This window comes from Chenopodium album, chromosome 14 (genome assembly GCF_948465745.1).
Source record: "Chenopodium album chromosome 14, dcCheAlbu1.1, whole genome shotgun sequence".
Classification (NCBI taxonomy): domain Eukaryota; kingdom Viridiplantae; phylum Streptophyta; class Magnoliopsida; order Caryophyllales; family Amaranthaceae; genus Chenopodium; species Chenopodium album.
Genome location: NC_137847.1, coordinates 25,821,414 through 25,848,125, shown reverse-complemented (window position 1 = coordinate 25,848,125; position 26,712 = coordinate 25,821,414). Strand labels below are relative to the sequence as shown.

At 31.8% G+C, this 26,712-nt stretch overlaps 2 protein-coding genes across 2 annotated transcripts; one reads left to right on the top strand and one right to left on the bottom strand.

Annotated features, from left to right (window-relative positions):
• Positions 1-2,856: 2,856 nt before the first annotated feature.
• Positions 2,857-5,686, top strand: LOC145579107 (uncharacterized). The gene is made up of 3 exons (XM_081636377.1): positions 2,857-3,191; positions 3,301-3,700; positions 4,591-5,686. Exons 1-3 carry the CDS (start codon positions 3,071-3,073, stop codon positions 5,420-5,422), a joined length of 1,353 nt encoding a protein of 450 aa, XP_081492503.1. The 5' UTR covers positions 2,857-3,070; the 3' UTR covers positions 5,423-5,686.
• Positions 5,687-18,605: 12,919 nt separating this feature from the next.
• On the bottom strand, positions 18,606-25,930 carry LOC145577936 (uncharacterized). The gene is made up of 3 exons (XM_081635352.1): positions 25,790-25,930; positions 25,387-25,616; positions 18,606-18,684 (listed from the first exon to the last, which is right to left on the bottom strand). Exons 1-3 carry the CDS (start codon positions 25,928-25,930, stop codon positions 18,606-18,608), a joined length of 450 nt encoding a protein of 149 aa, XP_081491478.1.
• Between the last annotated feature and the right edge of the window lie 782 nt (positions 25,931-26,712).

Sequence of the window (26,712 nt, the reverse complement as noted above, 5' to 3'; positions counted from 1 at the left end):
TTTGTTTCCTATATAGATATTTTTAAGAAAAAAACCTAAGAGAGACAATAAATGACACATGTCATTTTTGGAGTGTGTTTTAGGCTCTAAACATTTCACCTTGTTTTTGTTGAACTGAAGTTATTTTACTGAACTGAAATTAATTTTGTTAAATTGAAATTATTTTTGTTGAATTAAAATTAACATTACTGGATTGAAATTAATTTTATTGATGTGAAATAATTTTTGTTGAACTGAGATTATTTTTACTGATTTTATGTTATGTTTCTTCTTAAAAGTTATTGATTTATGCTGAACTGCAATTATTTTTAGTAATTGAACTTAAATATACTGAACTAAAATTATATTTAGCTGAAATGAAATTATTTTTACTGAAATGAAATTAGTTTTACTAAAAAAAAAAGTTTTAAAGGTGAAGTGAACAGAGCATTAATATATTTATTGATTGATTAATAATCGATCTAAAACTATGTTCTAGTTAAAGTGTAACACTTAGAAACCAAAAGTATTAAAATTTTCACATAAATAAAAAAAAGGAAATTTTAGAAAATAACACCACAAATAACCCAAAAAATGATTATAACACTACAAATTTTAAAACTTTTATTATAACACCACAAAAAAAAAAAAAAAAAAAAAAAAAAAAAAAAAATCAAAAAATTGATTTCACCACCACTTAACTTTGCCATCCAAAAAAATCGTTAAGTGGGTCTGGATTAAAAAAAAGTTAAAAAAAGAAAAATGTTAAAATGTTAAACCAGCCACCGCCGCCGGTGGGTTCCTACACTGTCACCCAAACCCAACCCCCAAAGCTCCGAGATCGTTGCTGAACCACCACCGTCACCATACCCAACCCTAGAACCTCCGAAACCGTCACCAAACCATCGAAACCCCAACCTAAACCAGCCGAAACCCCAGCCCACACCGTCACCAAATCACCGTAACACAGCCGAAACCACCGTCGTCAAGCTCCTCTACCCTACCCATAATCGTCGCCCTTTTGCCGAAACCCCAACCCACACCCATACCTAAACCCACAAACCGCTCTACTCTTCTCAGTCTCTCACCCTCACCCTCATGAAAATTCTATAGTGGTCGTTTGAAATATGACTATCATAATATCTTAATGATTATATAGTTCATAATTAACGTATTTTTATCCATGTAACTAATTATATTACTCTATTTTCGCTATAAAATATTATTATCAACATTTTTTTAATTTATCAAATTTTTAGTTTTATTTATGTAATGTTTACTCTTATTTTATAGTTTCTCAAAAAATATTTATTTTATATTGGATTAAATTTTCAAAAATTATATTTGTATTGTAGAAATTAGAATACTAATTATGTCCAATTTATAGTGTGAAAAAATGGATCACTCATATTGTTTATCATTAAAAATAATAAGGTAGTCATATTTCAAACGACCGCTGTAGAAACATCCCTCACCCTTACCTAGACCCAAACCCGTACCCAAAAATCAAATTGGGACTGGGTATGAGGGTGGTCAGCTGCTTTAGATTGAGGTTAGGGTACAAGATTGGGTGGGTTGGTTTCGTTGGTCAAGAGTGGTTAGCTGGGATTGGGTGACGAGGGTGAGGGTTGGGTTAGAGTGACGGTGGTGGGAACCAGCGCCGGTGGTGGCTGGGTTAAAATTTTAGAGTTATTCCTGTTTTTTTCAATTTATTTTGTATTCAATAAATAATTGACATGTGTACAAAGTGGGGACCACTAACGATTTTTTGGATGGCAAAGTTAAGTGATGGTGAAATCAATTTGGGTTTTTTTGTGGTGTTATAATAAAAGTTTAGAAAATTTGTCAATTGCAGCCATTTAAAGTTTGTATTTTGCAAATTGCAACCATTTAAAAAAATAATGCAAATTGCAGCCCAAAAGTTCTTATAAATTATAACTGAAGTCCAATTCAATTTTTTCATCAATTTTGTGTCGAAGGGTCCCAATTGAGCTCGGAATTAGCAAAAAAATAATGTAAGTATCTCGTTTTGCATAACAAAAAATGTACCAATTTGTGGGCAACTATTTTTTGCTATATAAACGAGGCATTTACATTATTTTATTTGCTAATTCCGAGGTCAATTCGGACCCAAAGGACTAAAATGATCCCTAAAACCTTAAGCGAATATTTTTCGACACGTAAACTGATGAAAAGGTTGAATTGTCCTGCAATTTACAATTTATAAGAACTTTTTTGCTGCAATTTGTAATTTTTTTTTTAAATGACTGCAATTTGCAAAATACAAACTTTAAATGACTGCAATTGATAAATTATCCTAAAAGTTTTAAAATTTGGTGTTATAATCAAAATTGTGTGTTTTTTATAGTGTTATTTTTTAAAAATTCCGGAGAAGAAAAAAAAAAATTGATCCCATATGCTGTACCTAAAATATTTGATTGTCTTAATATAATACTACCAAGTAAAAATAAAAATGTAACTTTTTGTAAAGAAGATAGAAAATTCTCGGAGATATAGGCAATACTTGCATTATTTTTGTGCATGCATATATTTTACAGTGGCGCAAGGTATGATGAGGTTTTTGTTTCTTTGTGGGGATGTTTTTCTTTTCTGTCCAGTTGCAAAGTTGTGGGTTCATTTTCCACCAACGTGGTTGGATCTCTCTGCTTCCCCAAATCAATCTCTCTCTCTCTTTCTCTCTCCTCTTCTACTATCCCCTTAACTTTTTAAGCGGTTCTATTTATCAAAAAATAAAAAAAATAAAAAACTAATAATTTATAATAAAGTCTTTAATGAATGAAGATGAGGAGCAATGCAAAAAAGCTGATTTAAAAAGCTGAAAGCTTATTTTAAAGATAAAGTTAGAGAAAGCTGAAAACCGAAAGATGTTGCCTTTTCCCCCCTCTTCCATGTTCACTTTCCTTTCTCTCCAAATCTCAACCCAAGTGAAACACACACTACACTCATCATTAGCGTTTTCAGTTTAATTAATTATACCATTTCCTCTTAATTCTTCTTTTTCAACATCATATCATATTATTACACCATCACACTCTAGACAATCAAACATACAACAAAATCAACCAAAACCATGTTAGGCGGTTCTTCTTCTTCCTCAGCTCCGTCGTCGGAGCATGTCAATATGGGTGGTAGTAGTCCAGCTGACAACGGGAATAGTAGCAAGCGCAAACGCCGCCCTGCTGGTACTCCAGGTGATTTATCTCAATTGTTACCATAATAATAATACCTTGTCTCATCACATACATAATAATATCATATCCTGATTAATTAATGAGAATGTTTTACTGTCTGATTAATCAGATCCAGATGCGGAGGTGGTGTCGCTATCGCCGAAGACACTGCTAGAGTCGGACCGATACGTCTGCGAGATCTGCAATCAAGGGTTTCAAAGGGATCAAAACTTACAGATGCATAGAAGGCGGCATAAAGTACCATGGAAGCTACTGAAACGAGAGAATCCGGTTGTTAAAAAACGAGTATTCGTGTGCCCCGAACCTACTTGCCTTCACCATGATCCTTGCCATGCACTCGGGGACTTGGTTGGCATCAAGAAACACTTCCGCCGTAAACACAGTAATCATAAGCAATGGGTCTGTGATAAGTGCTCTAAAGCTTACGCTGTTCAATCTGATTATAAAGCTCATCTTAAGACCTGTGGCACTCGCGGCCACTCCTGTGATTGTGGCCGTGTCTTCTCCAGGTACACTCGTCTTCTACGGAATCATAATACACTACTTTCGTTAATTTTTTATTGCAATAAAGGATACTATTAGCGACATATAATAAATTCCTTTATTGCAACTAATTAAAATTAACGGATTTAGTATTTATAAGGTTAAGAATCAGAATTATCATCTGATGACAATATTAGGAAAAAAAAAAAAAAATTGGGCGTGGGTGTTTTGACTTGATATTAAATAATTATTTTGAAACCGTTAATTAAATACTCTATAAATGGTCATAATAGTATAAAATTTATATAATTTTGACGTTTTTTTTTTGAATAATTTGTTATTAGGTAATGGAGCTTATTACTTAATTACAACCATGGCTACTATTTAATTAAGAATGAAAGTACACATCTTCCTAGAAAAAGTTTTCATTGGCTTTGTGCATAATCATTTTCTATAAACTTCCATTTCTAATCTCAAAATTTGTTGTTCAAAATCTATGAACTAACTCACGTTGCAACTCTAAAAATTTGATCTTATAAACAAGATTAATATGTTTTCTTGTTACAAATAAGTTATGGTGTTTAGTTTATTACAATAAGATTTTGGAGATGATAATTCCATAAGTTTATTAAGAATAAGAATCAAATAATTTTGTGAAATCCCTACATGTCGTATGTAAGTCAATCAACAAGACTCAAAATTTCGTCTTCCTCTATTTGTCTTTACTAGACTACTACTCATCTCTATGTATAAGGACAAACGACGCAATGAAGCTTGCTTTTGAAAAAAACCCACTTTCTTCTGCCTTTTTTATAGCATCAACAAACTATTCATTTTAACTTATCATGAATATTTGACTAATCCCATTTTCTTTTTGTTTTTCTTCCATTTGTCTTCATCTTTTGTAATACTATAGAGTTGAAAGCTTCATCGAACACCAAGACGCTTGTCACATGGGACGTCTCCGCTCTACAGATCATCATCAACCCGGAGACAATAATTTGAATCAACTACAGCAACATCATCAACAACAGCATCAGCAGCAGCAGCAGCCGACGGTGTGTTTATCGCGAGCTGCATCGAGTTCCAGCCCGTCGAATGATACTACTAATAACAACAATGTTAATGTGGCTGGTCAATGGCGTAACACTGGCCTAACAATGAAAACAGCAACGACAACAATGTCAAAGCCATCACTATCTGAGAACCTTCACAATCTTGAGCTCCAGCTCTCTGTGTCTCCTAAGGCTACAGATCACGAGAACCAATCGACTCAGCTTCAGCTATCCATTGGTTCCACCTCGGATATGGGTGAAAAGAACGCTACTCCGGAAACAAACTCAAAATCAAACAAGGCCGCTTCAGCATCGAGTCCTTCACATCAAACAACAACGCTCAAGGAACAAGCCAGCGAGCAACTAAAACTCGCAATGGCAGAAAAAGCACACGCAGAAGACGCAAGAAGAGAGGCGAAGCGACAGATTGAGCAAGCAGAAAGAGAGTTTGCTAACGCCAAGCGTATAAGACAACAAGCGAAAGCTGAGTTAGACAAAGCTCAAACACTCAAAGACCATGCTATGAAACAAATCAGTGCCACTCTCATGCAAATTACTTGTCATGCTTGTAAACAACAATTCAACGCTTCGCCTACGACAACGACGACGGCAACAACATATGCCCTTCATCTAGAAGACCAGAACAGCTCTCTTGCTGAAAGCCAGGTTGAAGATGATAATAATATGCAATAAAAATTTTGACGTTAGCTCTTTGCACATTATCCTGTACTATTGCCTGCCCTTGATTGTGTCGTTAAATATTTCTTTTTGGAGGTTTTAACCATAATATATAGACGGAGAGACCCCTATGATAGTACTTAGAGTTCATGAGTATGTTAGTTGTCTTTGTTTTTTCTTTTTTTTTTTTCTGGTGTGGAGGGAGGTTTGTTAATTTGTTGATTAAATTTGGTAAAATCATATAAATAATATAAGTAGAAAAAGGGCCTTCATTAAGGATATATTTTTGTTCTTTAATGTTTGGTATTTTGTTTGTAATATGTAGATTATGAATTAAGGCTTTGAATAATCAATAATAATATTCCCATTCTAGTGTTAAGAAAATCTCATAGAATAATTTAATAGCTTGAAAAAGGAAGATCTCATATGTTTACTTTAATATACTTTGTATTTTATTTTATGTTCTACCTATTAATATAAACAATCGAAACACTTTTCTTGTTAGGTCGTCTTTTTTAAATAATTGCAACATTTACTATTTAGACATAATTTAGTGTGTTTTTTTTTTCTCCATTTAAACGAATCATTTATTAATCATTTAAGCTATTACTATTGTTGCGATGATTTTGGTATTAAGGGAACATATATATTGTATTAAAACACTAGGGTAAAAGAATTAAGAAAGAGCCGGAATCTTACTTGGACTATTCAGAAATCTTTGTTGGGTCACTACTAGAAAACAGGTTGATTGCGACGGAAATTTTTCGTCGGAAACACCTTGTTTTCCGTCGCAAAACCCATTTGCGACGGAATTCCGTCGTAACCGGTTGTCGGAAAAGTTGTTGTCGTAAAAACACCCTTTTCCGACGGAATTTCCGTCGTAAATGGGTTTTCCGACGGATTTCAGTCCGCCGAGAACATTTTCAAGCACGGCAAAGTCCCTCGTAAAATTCCAACGGAATTGAATTCCGTCGTAAATGCCTGACGGAATTTCCGTCGGAAAATGCTTTAAAAAAACAAAAAAAAAAGCCGCCGCCACGCTGTACCAGCCAACGCCACCGCAAGCCGTCACCCCTCACCACCTACCCCCACCTCACACAACCAGCAACTCACCAAGTCACCTAACCCACACCCAACCCCACCAACCGTATCACCACCCACACCAGAACCCTACCCACCAGCCACCTACACCAGATCCACCACCCCACTACCCACCTACAACCACCACCGCCACCTAACCATATTTACCACCCCACCACCCACCTAAAATCACCACAGCCACCACCAAAAATCACCACAGCCACCACCAAAAATCATCACAATCCAGAATTTAACAAAAAAATAAAAAAAATTAAAATCAAAATTGAAAAAAACGAAATAAAACAACAAAATAAAACCCACAAATACGGTCTCCATCCAACAGCCACCACCCACCACCACCATAAATTGTAAAAAAAAATTCCAATAAAACAACAAAATAAAATCAAAATTGAAAAAAACGAAATACATACCTCTAGATCTTTGTTTTTAAGAGGCCAAATTCGACCATAAAAACTCTAGATCTAGAGTTTTCATGATCGAATTTGACCCAAAAACCTTTGTTTTAAGCATGAAGAGAGAGAGTAAGGGCGAAATAGATGAATATTATTGTTGATGTTGATGCCGGCGATGGTGTTGTTGATGTTGGTGTTGTTCGTTGTTCGTTGTTGATGGCGGCTATGGTGGGAGATTTGAGGGGAAAGTAGAGTAGAGGAGAGATAGAGAAGGAGAACGAGTAAGATTCAGAGAACGAAAGAAGGAGAACGAGTGAGAACGAATTGAAAGAGAATCAGAGAGAGGAGTGAGAACGAATTGAAAGAGAAGGGGAGTGAGATTCAGAGAAAGAGAAGGGGAGGAGAGAGAAGGGGAGGAGAGAGAAGAGGAAAGATAAGGAGGAGAAGAGGCGGAAAAGAGAGGAGTGTTATTCTAGGGTTGATTTTTTTTTTTTTTAAAAAAAAAAAAAAAAAATTCCGACGGAAATTCCCGACGGACTAAAAATCCGTCGGAAAAAGTAATTTCCTACGGAAATATCCGTCGGAAAGCCCATATATTACGACGGATTTTAATTCCGTCAGAAATTATACCATTTACGACGGAATTTTCCGTCGTAAATGGTATAATTTCCGACGGATTAAAAATCTGTCGTAAAATTACGACGGAATTTAATTCCGTCGGAAATTTCGTACTTTACGACGGATTTTCTTGTCCGTCGGAATTAAGCTGTTTTCAAGTAGTGGGTGAAGTTGGTCAGAGGCTCAGATAAGGAGCTGAGATGACCTGATCCCTCCTCAAAACATTAATTAGTATTTTTATTTCTCTAATTTGACTTTAAAATCTCATTCTTGTACAGATCAGATTGTACAATTCTCATGGTTTATATATGTACTACTTGATGTATTAATTAGTAGGGATCTATATTTCATAAGATCTTAAGATTTTGCATAAAATCTCACTAAAATGAGGTTGAGATATATGTTGTCCCCTATTTATAAAGGTCTAACTTGTTAAATTGGACCGACCAACTTGGTTTGAATAACGTTACAATCATGTATTCCGTACTCACAATTTTTTTTTCCTAATTGCTACGGAGTATATTATTGTGGACACATTATTGTTTTAAGAATGGCCTAGCTTGAAAATACACTTGATGTTCCTTTTTTTTTATTTTGTTTGTTTCATTTGATAAATTTGATTAAGAACTTTTGTTTTTTTTTTTAAAAAAAAAAAAAAACATAACTAATCTTAGATTTTAAATTTGTTAAAGACAAAAATTAACAAATTTTCCGAGATTGTTAGATAAGATGACTGATGACAAAAGATTTAATACTTAAAAAACAAACTTTAACTTTACGAATAATACGTGATTTTTACATACATCTATTAACTTAATATAACTTTAAATTGTTATTTTTTTTTTAATAGACTTTAAATTGTTATCTAACACCCCAAAACACTCCTTAATAAGATCTGTATAATTTTCATTTTGTTGATCAAATTGTGAGTACTTTACCTCATTTAATACGAAAAGAGAAGATGCAAATAAATCAAAATAAATAAATAAAATAAAAAACATACGGAGAAATGATTTGAATGTTGAGAAAGAGAGACAAGCACTTTAATCACTGGGCATATATATTTCTTTAAATATTTTAAAAAAAAAAATAAAAAAAAAATAGATGGTCCTTTTACCATATAAATGCTGATAGAGATTCAGACACCATGTTTTTCAGTGCCAACAGTTGTAACGCTTAATGACAGATTCAGTCGTCGCTCTCAGTACCATACAAAGCCTCTCAGACACAAACAAACTCTCCCCTAAATTCATACGAGTACATTTATACTCTTTTCCATTTTTCTCTCTCTTCATGGGAATCAGTGAACTTCAGAGAGACATTTATTCATGAGATGAGATGAGATGATATATATGAATGAATATGATCACTGTCTATCTTTCTATTTATGCAGAGACCAGTGATGCTCAAGACGTAGGTTTGAGTTTGTTTCATTTTTATTCATTTGTCTTTAGGAAAACTACGTGTGATCCCAGTTGTTTTTTTTTTTTTTTTTTACTCCGATTATTATCATTTTCAAAATATAAATTAATAAATTACTGAGTATTTTTATTTCATAATATTCGTAACTTCGGAGGCTGTATGAATACTTAGATAAAATTTATGTGTGAATGTATAATGAAAAGAAAAAAATATAGACGCATGTATGATAAGAGTTATAGATAAAATTATAAAAATAATGACAACATAAAAAAAAAAAAAAAATTATTAAATCTTTTGCGCTTAATATGTGTACAATTATATCCAAAATATTTCACATATTATGTTTTGTCATCTCAAGTTGTATATGTAGCATGGACACATAATACAATTACTTTTATGATGAACGTATGCATATAATACGTAAGACCGAGATTTAAGATGTTTAAGTAATTAATATAAAGTACACATAACTATCTTTTATTTAAGGAAAGTACATATATCTATATTACCTCCATTTCATTCTTAAAAATAAAAAAAAAAAAATAAATAAATAAATAAAATAAAAAATTTACCTCCATTTCATCGTATTGTTCTTTCCATTTTGAAATCATTTCATAAAACAAAATTGATCATAGAGTAAAATCAATATGATACAAGGATTGGACAATATATAGTTTACTGTAAATAATATCTATTATAAAATTGTATGTTGAGTACCACTATGAAAGCTAAAATATCTTAGGAAACTCAATTTGAAACTCAATTTGACCGTTACACAAATCATGCAGCAATTTTTAATTATTTATATGATTTTTATAAAAGCAAAATATATTCTATATGATCTTGTACACTCCTGACTCAACTCAAAATGTCAACCTTATATATTTTTAGTTATATCAATCAATCAAAGCCTTAAACTTAGGTCGCCTACATGCATAAACTAGAAGTGATTATTCTGTAGATTCATCCATGAAAATCTTCCTCATCTATTCCTTACGATCAAATACCTCAATTTTTATGTAAATACATATATTTCATATCCTTCGTAAGTTCTTTTAACTAAGTCATTTTTACTTATAGATAATATATATCTATTACATTCTAAAAAGAGAAAACATAGTTTGCTTGAAAAGGGCATATGCACAGTAAATTATTTTACATAATTTCCATCCATATCCCTTTTTATTTTAGTCTCTCTCTTTTTTTTTTTTTTTTTTTTTTTTTTTTTTTTACAAAATCTTCTAGAGTTCAACTGTTAAAGTACACTAAATAAATGCGTTGCAGCTTGTCAAAAAAAATAAAATAAATGCGTTGCAGCGTTGGTATTTTTTTTTGGTTTTTTTTTTTTTTTGGGTATTGGATATATACTACTCTCTTTATATGTTAATAAGTGTTACACTTCTCCTTAGAATGTATTTCAATGTTAGTTTTTATCAATAAACACTCTAGTTTTTATAAGTGTACATTATAAAGATTGAAAAATAATAAACTATTTATTGACACTACAAGAATGGAGCTAATTACCGATGGCTTTAATCCATCGGTAAATAAGACGAAAACCATCGGTATACGATTTACCGATGGCTACCATCGGTAAAAAGCCGTTGGTAGTCCATTCGTCGGAAAATCTCATATTACCGATGGAAACACCATCGGTAAAAAAAATACCGATGGTTTTTCCATCGGGAACTGATGACATATTATATAAAATGCTAATAACAATTTATTAACATAGTATTAACAAGCTACTAGCTAACATATTAATTTACATAGATGGTACTAAGTAAAAATTAAGTATAGTTGGATGTTCATCTCTGTAAGAATATTGAGCCATCCTAGTTGGTTGTGTTGCCAGTTTCTTGAAATCATTACTACAGCCTAAAATGTACACACTATAAACAACTTATTGACCACAACCTCTATCCAGCCTATCCTGATCAACCCAAGCAAGAATTGCTTTCATTTCTAAGGTTCTCTCTTTGTCATTTTGTTGAGCCACAAAATTGTGATCCATTATTTTTTCTGCATGTAATTTCTAAGACGAGCCACACTAACTTTATTATTTTCTTGATGGCTTATGAACTGTAACTTTTAAGATTGGTGTTGATAGCACTGCCTATCTCTTGTCACTTTATGTGTATGGGTAATTTGAAAAGTTATTTTGTTTACAGTTCTCAGACTAAAAAAAGCTATTAACAAGCAAATAACAAGCTACTTACATAGTACTAACAAGGTAATATATTGGTACTAACAAACTACTAACAAGCTAATAAAATAGTCTAATAACAAGCCACTGACATATAATTAATTTATTTTTTATTTATAAAAATGATGTAATAACATAAATTATCCAAAATTAAGTTATTATTGAGGGAAATAAAATTGAATTGGATGTACAAACTAGTATAAACAGATTTAAGGAATTCTACTACACAAAGTTAGGGTTTTGACAATTGTTATTGAAAATTAATCAAATTACTCACCAATGGGAATAGATCGTCGGTAAAGTTGCTACTAGGTTGTCGAATCTGTTAAGATTTATGAACCGTCGGTAAATAATTAAGTATAATATGCATAATTAACAAAAATAATGAAGTTTACACTACTTACCACTTGACACCGTTTTGCAGACGACAGAGTGGGTGATTTGCGCCGCCGGAGAGTTCCTGAAGGTGGTGGTGTCGCAACGCCGGAGAGAAGTGGGTTCAGCAACCCCTTGCAATCGTCCGTCACTTTTTCTCTCTCTTGGGGTTTTAATTGAGGATCCAAATAATTGATTTGGGTTTTTTTTTTAAGATCGACAGATTTTACCGATGGCATTACCGATGGTAAGAGGCCATCGGTAAAAATATATTATTTTTTAAATAAAATCACCGATGGAACTAACCATCGGTGAATCTGGGCTGATTTTTTTTTTTCAATTATTTTACGATGGATTGACACCATCGGCAATAATTTACCGATAGTATGGCCATCGGTAATAAATAAAAACAGCGATAATTAAATTAGCCATCGGAAAATATCATAACTACCGATGTTTTATTTAGACCGTCGGTGATTGCCATCGGTAAATAGCGATTTTCTAGTAGTGTGAGACGATTTCAATAAGTACGTGTATGACTATATTTTTGCTTATGTATAAATAAGAAATATTAGTCAAAATAGGTCAAGCGAATAGTGCAAAAATAAATAATGGAGCATTTATGGAGTATTAAATACGAAGGGAGTACGTAATAAGTCTGATAAGTAATGAAACTCGTACGATGCACGTTTTGTTTTATTTTTGTAAAAATGAAATACTCCGTATTTAGTAATCTATATTTATATGTAACATTATGTAATTTTATTCGTTTGTTATTTTAACTCCTGTTTTTTAGTACTCCCTCCGTTTTTTATAGGCTAAAGATGAGATTGCGCTGAGTTTTAGGTTGTTTAATAAAATAAGATGTTAGTGGGGTTAATAAGGTTATTATTTTGTTGAAAAATAAAGTGGTGTGAGAAGGACTGAGAACTATTGAAGGAGTGAGAGATGATTAAGTAAAAAAACAATAGGGACATTAGTAAGTAAAGATATATAATTAAATTGTAAAAGATTTCCAAAAATGGAACTCTAGCTTATTTAAAAATCGGACGAAAATAGTAACTCTAGCTTATAAAAAAAACGGAGGGAGTTTTATGGTATATATATATATTGTTCCCTCCATATTTTAATAGAGTAACTTTTGTATACATCCGGTGTACAGTAATTTACTGTATTTTGGGGGTCACTTTTATCAAATTTAGGGTCACTTTACAACTGTTTGGGTATCTTTTATCAATTAAGTATAAATACTTCATAACTTTTATTTTTGTCAGGTAATCTTTATTCATATTAGAGTAACTTTTGCTCATTTTAGGGTAACTTTATAACGGATATACAATATTTTATTGTACATCCGATTTATTTAAAAGTTTGTCATTTTAATAAGTGCTCTATTTCTCCTCGGAAAAACTTTGACAAATAATATCTTGTATTATAAATAAGTGTAAATAATGAAAGTTAATAATATACTCATTGAAACGATTCCAACAAGTACTCTATTGTTGCTAAACAAATAAATCAAAGAAAATCTCTTCAAAAAAATTAATGAAGATAATGCATGAAGCATGATACAAAAAAAAAAAAAAAAAAAAAAAATTAATGTAGTGTTTTTTGTTTTAAAAAATCCTAAGGGAAAACTAAATTTAATAGTTAGCCCTTGTGAATTTGTAAGTAGATAGAATTGTGAATGTTATACAATATATATTATAGGATTGTATTTTTTATAAGGTTAATTGATAGAGTAATGCTCCATATAATTGAGTCCGTCTCCTTCTAATATGTCTTGTATAATTAAGGCGGACTTTTGTTAATTTTATTGAATGACAGTGAAAATTATAGTGACTTTAACAATTTTTTTGGGTAACTTTCCCATTTAATTTAAGGGTAACTTTTAATTTGTAATGGTTTTGATTATATTTTAATGTGTATTCCAAATGGATGCATGTTAGCTATAAGGCTAATAAGATCAAACTAATACATTATTTATTTAGTTTTTAAAAGGGTAAAATATTTGTTAAATATACAAGTATCAAATTTAATATTATATAAAAAGCGTAACTTTAAAAACTTTTAGGATAACTCTAACCTGTCTTTCAATAAGTTAATATAATGAATGTCAGTCGTATTCAAGAATTTGTAAAAGTTATTATTTTAAAATATATTATACCCCTTATAAACCTATTGCAAGGTTGTTATCAATGCATGTTTTATATCATTAATACATTCAATTTAATTACGGTTTAATTACATATTAGTAAAAATAATAAAAAAGGGTGAATCAAATAAGATTATGCACGACTATTTTTCCAATATTCAAATGCATTTATCACAAAAAGGTTAAATGAGTGTGTATGTTAAAGAATAGAAGATGATAGATATAGGCCGTCGTCACTTTTTTAAAATAATTTTATATTATACTAGGGCAGCTAACACACGTCATATACAATTAGCCATATTCGAAAACATTTTTGGTTTGGCTTTTGTCTTAACTTAAGTTATTGGCATCATTAATAATGAGGGACAATATATAAACAAATATTTTTAGGGGTCGTTTGGTTCACTAAGGTGGAATGGATTGGTACAGATTATCATACTTGAGTCATTGAGTGGTATGGATTCTATATCCCATACCAATCTAAAGTTGTTTGGTTTAATCATGGAATGGATTCTCATAATTGAGTGGTAGTGTGGATTATGAATCCTTGGAGGAGAGGTGAGTATGAGATTTCAAAGGAATATAATGTGGTGGAGTTATAATCCCCTAGGTATGAGATTCATTCCATACTTAAATAACCTAACCAAACAAATAAAATCATAAAATGGATTCTAAATCCATTCCAACCCATTCCAAGAAGTTTAACTAAACAACTCCTTAGAGGTATCAATATCCGCACACTATTCTTGAAAGCTAAAAAAGACCTGTATGGATATAGACTGTAGTCAACTTAAGTATTTGAATGAACATAGGTGACCCAAAATATAATTAAACAGGCTTTTTGTTTTTAAGGAAGATTATTATGAGTAATAAATATTCAAAACGTTTTGTGTGAGACAAGACTCACGTGAGACCGGGCTAAACAATAAAAGGCCAACAAAAAGGCGCGGGCTGACTAAACCCAATCACGAGGCCCGCGACACCAACTCCGCATTACTGCATTAGTACCGCTTAGAATTTCAACGAGTAGCGCGAAACATCCATATCCCCGCACCAGATGCACTTTGCCTCACCAGATTCTCTCTCCGTCCTCCTTATTCCGTAAGCACTTCTTTTTGTTTTTAAAGAATTTCTCCTGTTTCATTTTTATTAAACTTTAACTTTCTCTCTCATACAACCAAAAATTGAAGTTAGAGAAAATCGGATCAAAAATCTGGTATGACTAGAAACTAGAACAACAATGGCGGAAATTTAATAAACAAAGTAACAGTTGCCTTCTTACCAACTTTATTGTTTAATTTTTATTTATTTATTAATTTAAGTATTTATGATTAATCTTATCTCAATTATTACTAAAACAGGGTAGGAATTCAACTTCCAACAGTAGAAGTAAGATTTAAGCATTTAACGGTTGAAGGAGATTGTTATGTCAGTACAAGAGCTCTTCCAACACTACCAAATGCTGCTCGTAATTTAGCTAAAGGAGTCCTTAGTTTGATTGGTATTACACTGGCTGAAAGGAAAAAGCTCACTACCCTTAATGATATTTCAGGCATTGTTATACCTGACAATTATACCTATTACCAAACATTATAAGTCTAATAACCGACCAATTATACCTATTATCAAACAAAATAAATCTAATCAATTATACATATTATCAAACAAGATAAATCTAATACCTGACTAATTATAACTATTATCAAACAAAATAAATCTAATACCTGATCAATATAATCTATTACCAAACAAAATAAATCTAATACCGGACCAATATAACCTATTACCAAACAATATAAATCTAATACCTGACCATTATATCCTATTACCAAACAAAATAAATCTAATACCTAACCAATATATCCTATTATCAAACAAAATAAATCTAATACCTGACCAATATATCCTATTGCCAAATAAAATAAATTTAATATCTGACCATTATATCCTATTACCAAACAAAATATATCTAATACCTGACCAATATATCCTATTACCAAACAAATTGAATCTAATACCTGATCAATATATCCTATTACCAAACAAAATAAATCTAATACATGGCGAATATAATCTATTATCAAACAAAATAAATATAATACCTGACTAATATAACTTATTATCTAACAAAATAAATGTAATACTTGACAAATATTAAAAAACGGAGGGAGTATAAAATATTCAACAAATATGTTACTCCGATACTACTCTAAAAAGTTTGATCAGATAATGAAGTTTTACCGCACATAATGCAATTCAAGTTGTATGAATGCTTTTTAATGGACTATTGTTGTAAAATGCAGCTATATGTATGGGATGACTCAGAGTATATTCCGCTTCATATTATCAATAAAGCAGCCGAGCTTCTATTTGGGAACATCAGTGCAGAAAATTAGTACAAGTCATATAAGTTCTTGACGAAGAATAGAATTTGAGAAGGTCGCCGCCATTGTTGAGAGTCCTCTCGTGGTTGAAGGTTTGCAGAAAAAGCAATAGAGATGAAGAAGAAGAATAAGAATTGAAGAAGAATATAAAATCGGGCTGCGTGCGGGCCTATTAATAGAACAAACTCACGTGAATCCGTTCTACACAATATTTTTTCATAAATATTTTATACATATCATATTTAGGCTCGCTCTTTGTACCACATATTATTTTAAGCCTCTGCATCCAAGCAATGATTTTTATTAATTAATTATTAATGTTATTATTAACAATACATCACATAAACTTTCAAATTAAAATGATTTTTTTAATCCAATCTAAGTTAATTATTTGTAGGATTTATGTCAAGCGGTAATTTTTTTTTCTTCTTTTGATATAGCTTGGTTGTCGATTAATATGATTAAATTTTTTATTAAGTTTGGTAAAAATGATCCATAATAACACGTACTATGCATATAATAACACGTAATATGCATTCTCTTTTAATACTTTTATTGTGGATGCACATACTTATTAATAACAACCTTAATAATTAGAAAAGATATTAATAATTACTTGTTAATGCATATTAGATTTTTACATTACATTTTTTAATATTATAATTTAAATATTTGATTTTAAAGTTGAAATTTTTATTAATTATTACACTGCGTAGCACGTACCGAGCCAACTAGTATAATGAAAAATAATATGCTTATATATATGTGTGTGTCTAAGAAATTAAGAATTAATAATATTCATACGTGTTGCACTATAACGAAGTATGCTACAACTATTCTATAATAATTTGGTAAAGATTAAAATTGAAGAAAAGTAAGAAAAGAGACCAAAAAAGAAAGAGAAAAGTGAGTCACTTTTTATTTTATTTATGGGTTACCTTTACATTTTAACCATGTGCTTCTCTGGTGCAGCTTTTTTATTTTTTTTTAATAAAAAGTAAATAAATAAATAAATTCTGTTTTTAACAATTTCTATCGTTAGGCCACCCCAGTGTTTCTCTTTCTATCTGGTACACCATGTGTTTGGATATAATTATGTATTGCTATTATTATTTTAGTGTAATGTTTTGTCCTATGGCCCAACTCACTGACCTCATCAACTCCTTCATTCATCTGCTTTTATTAATTAATTAATTTATTTATTTTATTTGTATTTTTATTTTTAGTATCAATATTATTATTGATTGGTGTTGTAGTAGTAATAACTTTTTGCCCATCTCATCATTTAACTAAAGGACGATAAAAAAAAGATAGACTGAAAGGATTCCTCTACTCAAGTTGACCGTATTTGAAATTGACATAAAGTTATAACTCCCTCTAATTCATTTTGGGTGGCATGTTTTAAGGGGATTTTTTTTTACTTGACATTGTTCTTTCTAGTCGTTGTTGTGTAGGTTTAGGTCCTATTCTCATCACATTATTTTCATTTTACTTTAGTTCAGTTCAGTTTAACTTTAATAAGTTCAGTTCAGTTTTAATAAGTTCAGTTCATTTCAATTCAGTTCAATTCAGTCAATGAGAACATGCCCTATCATAGATGTAGTTTCTTAGCAATGTTTGAAAAGACTCCCTCCATTTTATAATAATAATAATAATAATAGATTGAAATGACATAAATTACATTTTTAATTTAACTAAAAAGTAACATCATAAATTACATTTTCCGGCTAATACATTGACTAATAGATCACAAAGATGAGACTAGAATGTTATAAATTGTGTATAAGGTAATAAGTGACGACATAATTGGGCTAATTCGCTAAAAAATTTACTGAAAGTAATAATCGTACTATTTTATCACTTTTATGGGTGATAATTAATTAAATACTAAGTTAGATCCCATGCCACGCCCACAGGGTTATTTAAATTATTCCCTATGTTCTTTTGATAATTTAGTTTATAGTATAAAAAATAAAAATTGTTAAAAATATCTTGAACAAACTAAAGTAATTAATAAAATGAAACATGGAATATTACATTAAATTAACTTAATATTTTGTGTTTCAAATGTATAAGATAATCTATATTATCTTAATAGGAAAGGGCATGATTATATTTTATTCTACAAAGATATGCAAAACAGATTAATTAAAAATATTCCTAAAAAACCATAGGAAAAATAAAAATATTATAAAATAAAAGAGTATGAATTTGGAGGTAAAAATATTAAAAAACAAAAAACAAAACAAAAAAACAAAAAATAATTTTAAAAAACTTGAATAACTAGTTTAAGACTTTAAGTATATAACCTTGGAAGTAACGCACATATCACTGTGCACATATTGAAAATAGTATACTGAAATTATTTTTTCCCTCTCACATTCATTACTTTTTAGTACAGAGTAAATTTTTAACCCAATTATCTTTCTTGTACAACTTTTTAATACTCTACATACCCCACTAACATCTTATTTTATTTAATTTAGTTAAATTGTCTAAAAATATGTGCCGATTAATTTGTAACACTTATTAAAACACAGAGAGATTAGAGATTTGAGCTGAATACCATCTCTTCCTCCCGATGTTTCTGGTTAACTACTTCAAAAACATCAATCTCAGCCTCACTGAAACGAAAATACAAAGTTCAGATAACATATTCAGAAGTCATGAACCCGGCCGTAAGTGGGAGAAGGGGGAAATTGCGAATATATGATGAAGCAAGCTAGAAAATTTTTACAAGAGAAAACATAAACAGTCCCTAAATACACGTTAGAGGCAAGGTCACCACAACCAGCTTCACTAAATGTCTAAGACCAAGCACTACTAAAATTCGGTCAAATTGCGACCGTTTTTTTGCGACCGTCTGGAAAATGGTCGCAAAATATGAAATTTGCGACCGATTTTTATGCGGTCGCAATTTTAAGACTGTTTTAAAGATGGTCGCAAATTTGCGACCGTTTTTAACCTTTTAAATGGTCACAAAGATGTTTGAAAAATAAAAAAATAATTCTAAATTAAAATATCTCTTCTGCGACCGTAAAAAACGGTCGCAAAAAGAGTTTTTTATTTTTAAAAAAGAATACGGTATTAAAAGAATCCCATTCTCCAAACCCTAAGTTTCTCCACACTCAGCCGCTCTCCCTCCTCTTTCTTTTCTCTCTCCCTCCTCTATTCCTTCTCTTTCCTTTCTCCATTTCCGTTCTCCATTATCAGAGCTCTATTTTCGTTCCAATTTTCGCATCTCACGCCCCTCCATTATCTTCGCATCTCACTCCCCCTCCATTTTCGTTCTCCTTTTCTTATTTATTTCCAGATGTGTTTCGGAACAAGTCCAGTTCCTTTCCTCTTCTCCTATAGCGTCGGTGGTGTTGCTGTGTTCGAAAACTTCTCCCTCACGTTCCATATATTCTCTTGGTTCGACGCTTAGGTGGTGGTGTTGAATAGTTCATGATTTTTAAGGTCAAATTCGACCATGAAATTTCTAGATCTAGACTTTTCATGGTCGAATTTGGCCTTATTAAACCAAATTCGAGGTGAATGAAGTTCAAAGTTATTTTGGGGTTTGAGGTAAGTTTTTTTTTTAGGTTAACTTTTGGTTTCGTTTTTGGTTAATTTATGTTTCGTTTGGTTGATTATTGTTAATTTTTGTGGTTTGTTTTTGATCTGTTTTTGGGTTTGATTTGATGTCTATTTTTGGGTTTGATTTGATTTTCGGTTTGATTTTGGTTGTTTTTTAGTTGATTTTTGTTTTTCGTTGAAATTCCAATGTTTATTTTTTTTTGTTTGGTTTTGTTAATTTTGGATTTGAATTTCGTTAATTTTAGTAGGTTTAATTGTGTTTGATTTTCATGTTTGAATTTTCGTTGATTTTATGGAGGGGTGACTTTTATGGTGGATGATTTGGGTTTTCACGGTTAAGGGATGGAAATCCGTGGTGGTTGGGTGAGTTATAGGGTGGCTGATGGAGTTACCGGGGGTGAAGGTGGTGTATTCGGGGTGGCTGGTGATGTATTTGGGGTGGCTGGTGGTGGTTTGGGTGGGTAGTGGTGGTGGTGCTGGCTGTGAAGTATAGGGAGGTGGGTGCGTTTTTTTTTTTTGTTAGAACTTTTAGCGACGGCTTTAGACGGTCGCTAATATCCAGTTTTGCAACCGCCACTTAAACCAGTTGCAATCATTAATATTTGCGACCGTTCCCCTTACAATCGTTGAAAATATTAAAAACGACCGTCAAACGGTCGTAATTTTGTTTTTTTGCAACCACGTAAATAACGACCACCACGTTACAACCGTTGACGGTCGCAATTATTTTCAGCGACCGTTTTTGCTATTCAACGACCGTCAGAGACTGTCGCAATTTGGCCGAATTTTAGTAGTGAAGAAACAAGTTTAAGCGTTACCTTCCCAAATTGTACAGCGTTCTTCTCTTGTTCTATCTTAAGCCGCCGAAGAGTTTCTTGGTGCTATGCACTAATTTTTTCGATCTGTGCATTAGATTTTTGGAGATGATCTTCTAGATCTTTAACTCTTGTTTCTTCGTGGTACTCCATTTCTTTAACAATTCAGAAAACAGTTAATAAACTATTATCTATGATCACAAAAAAAAAAACAAAACTTGATCATTCTTACCCAATTTCACTTCTTCATTGCGTTCGACACCTTTGCCTCGGACAAATCTGCTAGTGAAATCAAGATTATTAAACTCTAGATGCAGCCAAGTTCCAATAATGTCGCCGGAATATTTTCCTTCTAACCCAACCAAATATTTCCCATCAGCAAAAATAAAATTAAATGTTAAAGTTAGTCAAAACGTTAGCCTAAATCACATTGAACTACAATATGTACCTCTCTCAAGCCAATGACATAGCTTGGTTTTCTTGCGTTGTACAAACATTTTCCTATATGGGTGTCAAAGCTCATCCATAGAAATATCCTTTTCTTACAAATTCACCCTTGTTTGAAAAAATAATAGGAGCTATGAATTATAAAAAACTATAATAAATCACAAAAAAAAACACAATTTCAAAAATTACAAACACAAAAACTAGGAATTCTTGAAACTCTTCACTATTGTCGATGAGAAACACTTGTAATCGAACTTGTGTCGACTTGCCAAAGGACGATAATTACAAACATGACAACTAAGAATTCTTGAAAAACTTTACGGTTGTCAATGACTGGTGCTATAATTGAGCTTGCGGCGTTTGAAATTTATTATAGGCAAAACAACTATCATAAATTACGAATATGACACAAGCTCAAATAAATTACAAACATTATTACAGTTAGTTTGAAACACCCAAGAAATTCCTTTCCTTTAAAATATCTATTTTGCCCTTTTTAAAATACAAAATAGGAAAATCTAAGACATTACCGCCACCGTGAAAAAGGCTAAGGCAAATACCAAAGACACACAGCGGAAGACTATCTTTAAAACCATTCAAAACAATTCAAATCAAAAGTCAAACCAAACAAAAGTAAAGTCAAACCAAAGTCAAATGAAGTTAACCTACAACTTGAAACCACTGTAGGACCTTATTAAAACTGAACAAACTCTTAAAAACCTTTGCGTTAGTCTCACAAGCATAACAAAATAAATAATATGCAAAGCATTTAAAGCACATCATATTCCTATGGAAACTAAGCATGATTCGCTCTTCACTCATGCCCATCATGAATATGTTTCATCACCTAAAAAAACTCCTCTTTACTTGTCTCAACTACTCGCCATTAGAAATGGTTCGTCGTAGGGCCAAGATAAAGACAAGGCTAAACAAACATACGAACACACAATCATCAAAGCCGATTACATAAGCCTAACTAAACACACTAACATGCTTTCATCTTATCATCACAAAACTTAAATAGTTGCACCTGTTTACAAGCATACAACATACAACACAACCACTCAATAAATAACTAATTTAATAATTTAGCTTAATTACACATCGAACGGATTTCCCCCTAACCTGCCCCAATAAAGGGTACCTAACACGGGAGCTAACCGTGCCAGTATAAAAGAACCATTAGTAAGTGGAGGAATTCCTGCGCATAATAAAAAAGAATATACTATGTCCTGTACTCCCATTAAAAGTTATAGTCAAATATAAAGTCGCATAACTCCCCCCATATGTTCATACTCAAGGTATATACGTTACAAGAGATTTGGTGCGTAATCTCTTTCACTTTACGTTGTTTACAAATTATTAGACTTGGGGATGACTCACAAACCGTAATAAAATCAATCATTAATATCATTCAAGCAATCAAACATACCAATTTAATTCTTGAATAATTAGTGACTACATAAATCTTAAATGTTGAACCCTTTTTAAACTACCTCAGTGTCAAAGACACCTTAAACTCATAATGCGCCATAAATTTTATCCCTCGGTGTTAGAAACACCTTAAGTGCACTTAGGCACCAAAATACAATTTAATCCTCGTGTACATAGACACTTAAATAGCTCATTTTTCATGCTTATAGTATCAATAAAAATTATATGAACCATAATAAAATTCTTTTTCAATATTCCAAACCAAATTAAACACTTAGTTTAATTAAACATGCTCTCAATCATGCCAATAACAAAAGTATGGTTCATACTCAACATGCCAATATAATTAATTCCTATCATCAATTCACCACAAATAATCCATACTTCACCGTTCAATCACCAACATCAATCAAATCAACAATTCCAATCAATGCTTATCATGATACTACATTTGAATTAATTAATCAAAGCCTAACATGCTTCAACATACTCAAATAATTACCAATTACGCGAATGTACCTTAAATATGATCTCAAAATCGCTACGACTAAATAAAGTCACTCACTTGGAAATCTCCTACAACCCAAAATTACAAAGAGGCATTAATACCTATTTCACACGAATTTTCAGCAATATGTACACTCCTTAAATAACTCATAAATCCTTCAAAAATAAGCTGAAATTTAATTGAAAACCCTTACTTTTATTCCCAATTAATGGGTAATTAAAAATCCGTTCAAGAAACTTAATTATAGCTTATATACAAAATTTACAGCTTTATTAAAACATTCAAAATTGCTGTAATTGTGTTTTAAAACATCAAATTTAATAGTTTCAATCACCTATAATCAAATTCCATCAATATACATTAATACAGAAACCTAGGGTTTTCAATTTAGGGCTTTTTAAATAAAAAACTTAATCTGAAAATTACATACATGATACTTATGATCAAACAATATAAAAATCATCACACAACCCAAAATCAGTAATTAAATCAAGGCTAGATTAGGATTAAAACAAAAGAATAAATTTTTTTTATATATATGTAAACACGAAAAAGAGGGAAGAAGAGGGCAAAGTGGCCGACGCCACCTCCCTGCGGTTGCTGCTGCTGCCGCTCTATGCTAGCAGCAGTCTGCTGCGGTGGTGGTGGCATCCGGCCATCGGTGGTGGTGGTGGTGTGTGTGCAATGTGTGGTGGTGTAAAATAAGGGGAAGGGGAAAATAAGAGAGAGAAAGAGAAAATAAGAGGAGAGAGAGAGAGAGAGTTACATGTGGGTATTCTCCACCTTGGGCAAAGTTCAATTTGCCCATGTGATGGGTATCTATACCCTCTCTCTATAAGCCCTCCTAAACTTAAATTCTCTTCCTACCCTTAATGATCCATTTCCTATCGAAACTAATATTTTGACTTTCCTTAAATACCATTGACTTTAAATTCCTTTTATAAAATAATATGCCCTAATGCTTTTAAAATAAAGAATTTCCAAAATTATTAAATAAATAAATTAGACCTTTAATTAAAAAAAAAAACTCTTTAAATTAATAAAACATCAGAGTTAAGGTCAAATACGGTCCCTAAACTAACGTATTTGTAGCATTATAGTCCCTCAACTATTGAGTGAGACAAATTATTCCCTCAACCACCAAGGAGTACTATTTCTAGCCAAATATATAGTTCAAGGACCTTGCCTAGTCATCAATAGTTTAGGGACCTGTAATTCGTATTTAACAATAGTTTAGGGACTTTGTCTGCTTAGTCATCAATAGTTTAGGGACTTCCATAAAATTGCTTATAATTACATGAAAAAAATGCTGAAAAACTAAATCAGTAAAAGTTTAAGGATTTGCATTTAATGTAACATATTTGTACAACAAATTATCCTAAAATTCGTTATGTAAAGAAAAATAGCAATTATAAATAAAAAAAATCGTTGTTGTATGTTCTTCATATTGTTGTTCATCATCCAAAAAGTTCATATGCTCAAATATTTATGCGGGTGCGTTACGAACTCAAATACCAAGTACCTACACATATTATTATATCAATTAGGAACCGTAATATAAATAGCATGATTTTTTTTGAATTTATAAATCTTTCAATTTTTTTAAACTTAAACAAGTAAAATATGATGAAATTGAGGATAAATTTACCTTTACCTGATGTTAGCTTTGCAGATTTTCCTCTCCTTTGATCAGATGACAAACCCAAATCCCACTATAACTTAACAACAGAGAATTAGAGGTCTTTTTTTTTTAGGGTGAAACTGTGAAAGGTCACTTTTAAATTTCAATAGTGGACGTCCTAGATACTCCCCCTATTTCTCTCGTAAAAGAAACTTTATTTTTTATTTTTTTTACAAGTCATTAAACTATTATAATAAAATAATAATTAAATTTTGCCACTTTGTCAAAAAAATAAAAATAAAATTACCACATAATTTTAAATAGTCCCTAAACTATTGATGACTAGGCAAGGTCCCTAAACTATTTAGCCGGAAATAGTACTCCTTGGTGGTTGAGGGACGAATTTGCCTCACTCAATAGTTGAGGGACTAAAATGCTACAAATATGTTAGTTTAGGGACCATATTTGATCTTAACTCTAAAACTTCAAAAATACTCCCTTTGCTACATATTACTCGTAACAAAGGAATATTTTATGTCTCACAAATAATACCCCTTTGTTGCGAGTAATATGTAATGGAGGGAGTAATTCATTTCAACTTATTTAAATACTTTAAGAAATACTTATTTAAATTAAAATACGTATAAAAATATGGGGTATTACACTTTAGCCCCCTTAAAATAAGTTTCGTCCCGAAACTTGGGTAACGAAATTCAAACTTTTTCCTCACTTTGTATAATATTGATGTACTCTTTTGTCATAATTTTACTATTAGTGTCTCTTTGAAATCAAAATTACTCGAAATAATCGTTAAAATTGTGCAAAAGAACAAAAATAACTGCAACTATTGGAAAAAGCGCGAATTTCTCCAGCATTCTACCCCATTAAAGAAAACGAGTTACGTCCCCATAACTCAACATACCTTAACCAACTCGGATATTTCTTTTTTATCTCATCCTCAGCTTCCCAAGTTGCTTCCTCATACTCTTGGTTAGACCATAACTCTTTAACAATTTTAACGTCTTTATTGCGTGTACTACGCACTTTATTGTCAAGGATCTTGACAAGCTTTTCCTCATAAGTTAAGCTTTGTATTAACTCAATGGTTTCAGGTTGTAGCACATGTGACTTATCAAGGATATACCTTCTTAACTAAGATACATGAAATACATTATGTACTTACTTAGCCTTATAGGTAAGGCCAACCTATAAGCTACTTTGCCTATTTATTGCAATATTTCATATGGACCAATATACTTTGGGCTAAGCTTTCCTTTCTTCCCAAACCTCATTACACCTTTCTTTTGTGACACCTTCAACAATACCTTATCACCAACCTCAAACTCTTCCTTTCTACTCTTCAAATCCGCGTAACTCTTTTGGCGATCTTGCGCTGCTTGAATCTTAGCTTGAATCTCTTTTACTTGTTTAACTGTATCTTTGATCACTTGAGGTCCTAAGACCATTGTTTCACTTATGTCAATCCAACAAAGTGGGCTACGACACTTCCTTCTATATAATGTCTCAAATGGAGCTATACCAATGCTTGCATGGTAATATTATTATAGGAAAATTCAATTAATTCCAAGCTATCTTCCCATCCTTCTTGGAAGTCTATAACACAAGCTCTTAACATGTCTTCCAAGGTTTGAATAGTTCTTTCAATTTGACCATCTGTGGCATGGTGAAATGTTGTACTCATCTTTAGTGTTGTACCAAAATTTTCCTGCATACTTTCCAAAATTTTGAAAGTAACCTAGAATCTCTATCAAACACAATATCTTTTGGAACTCCAAGTAACCTCACATTTTTATTGTAAGATTTTTCAAGTTTCTCCATCTTCCAGATCTCCTCCATTGGTAGGAACATTGCGGATTTTGTAAGTCTATCCACCACTACCCAAATGGTGTCATTTCTACTCCTTGACTTTGGGAGGCAAGTCACAAAGTCCATTGAAATACAATCCCACTTCGATTTAAGAATTTCCAATTGTTGCACAGTTCTTTGCGGCCTCTTGTGCTCTATCTTCACCTTTTGACAAGTTAAACATTTAGCTACAAATTTCGCAACTTCATTCTTCATTCTAGGCCACCAATACTAGAGGTGAGAAAACATTCAGGGTACACTGACTTGGAACCAGAACCTGTTCAGAACCGCAGGTTCCAAACCTGGAACCTGTAGATCTGGTTTCGGTTCCGGGTAATAAATTGGGAACCTGTTGTGACAGGTTCCGGTTCCGGGTAATAAG

Excerpts from the sequence above, each read along its gene's own strand:
- LOC145577936 (XM_081635352.1), bottom strand. The coding sequence starts at position 25,930 with ATGGTCTTAGGACCTCAAGTGATCAAAGATACAGTTAAACAAGTAAAA. Across the intron at positions 25,617-25,789 it reads AGTTTGAGGTTGGTGATAAG|TTAAGAAGGTATATCCTTGA; the intron begins GTATTGTTGAAG and ends CATGTATCTTAG. Across the intron at positions 18,685-25,386 it reads AAATATCCGAGTTGGTTAAG|TGAGGCTGAGATTGATGTTT; the intron begins GTATGTTGAGTT and ends TTTTCGTTTCAG.
- LOC145579107 (XM_081636377.1), top strand. The coding sequence starts at position 3,071 with ATGTTAGGCGGTTCTTCTTCTTCCTCAGCTCCGTCGTCGGAGCATGTC. Across the intron at positions 3,192-3,300 it reads CCGCCCTGCTGGTACTCCAG|ATCCAGATGCGGAGGTGGTG; the intron begins GTGATTTATCTC and ends CTGATTAATCAG. Across the intron at positions 3,701-4,590 it reads TGTGGCCGTGTCTTCTCCAG|AGTTGAAAGCTTCATCGAAC; the intron begins GTACACTCGTCT and ends GTAATACTATAG.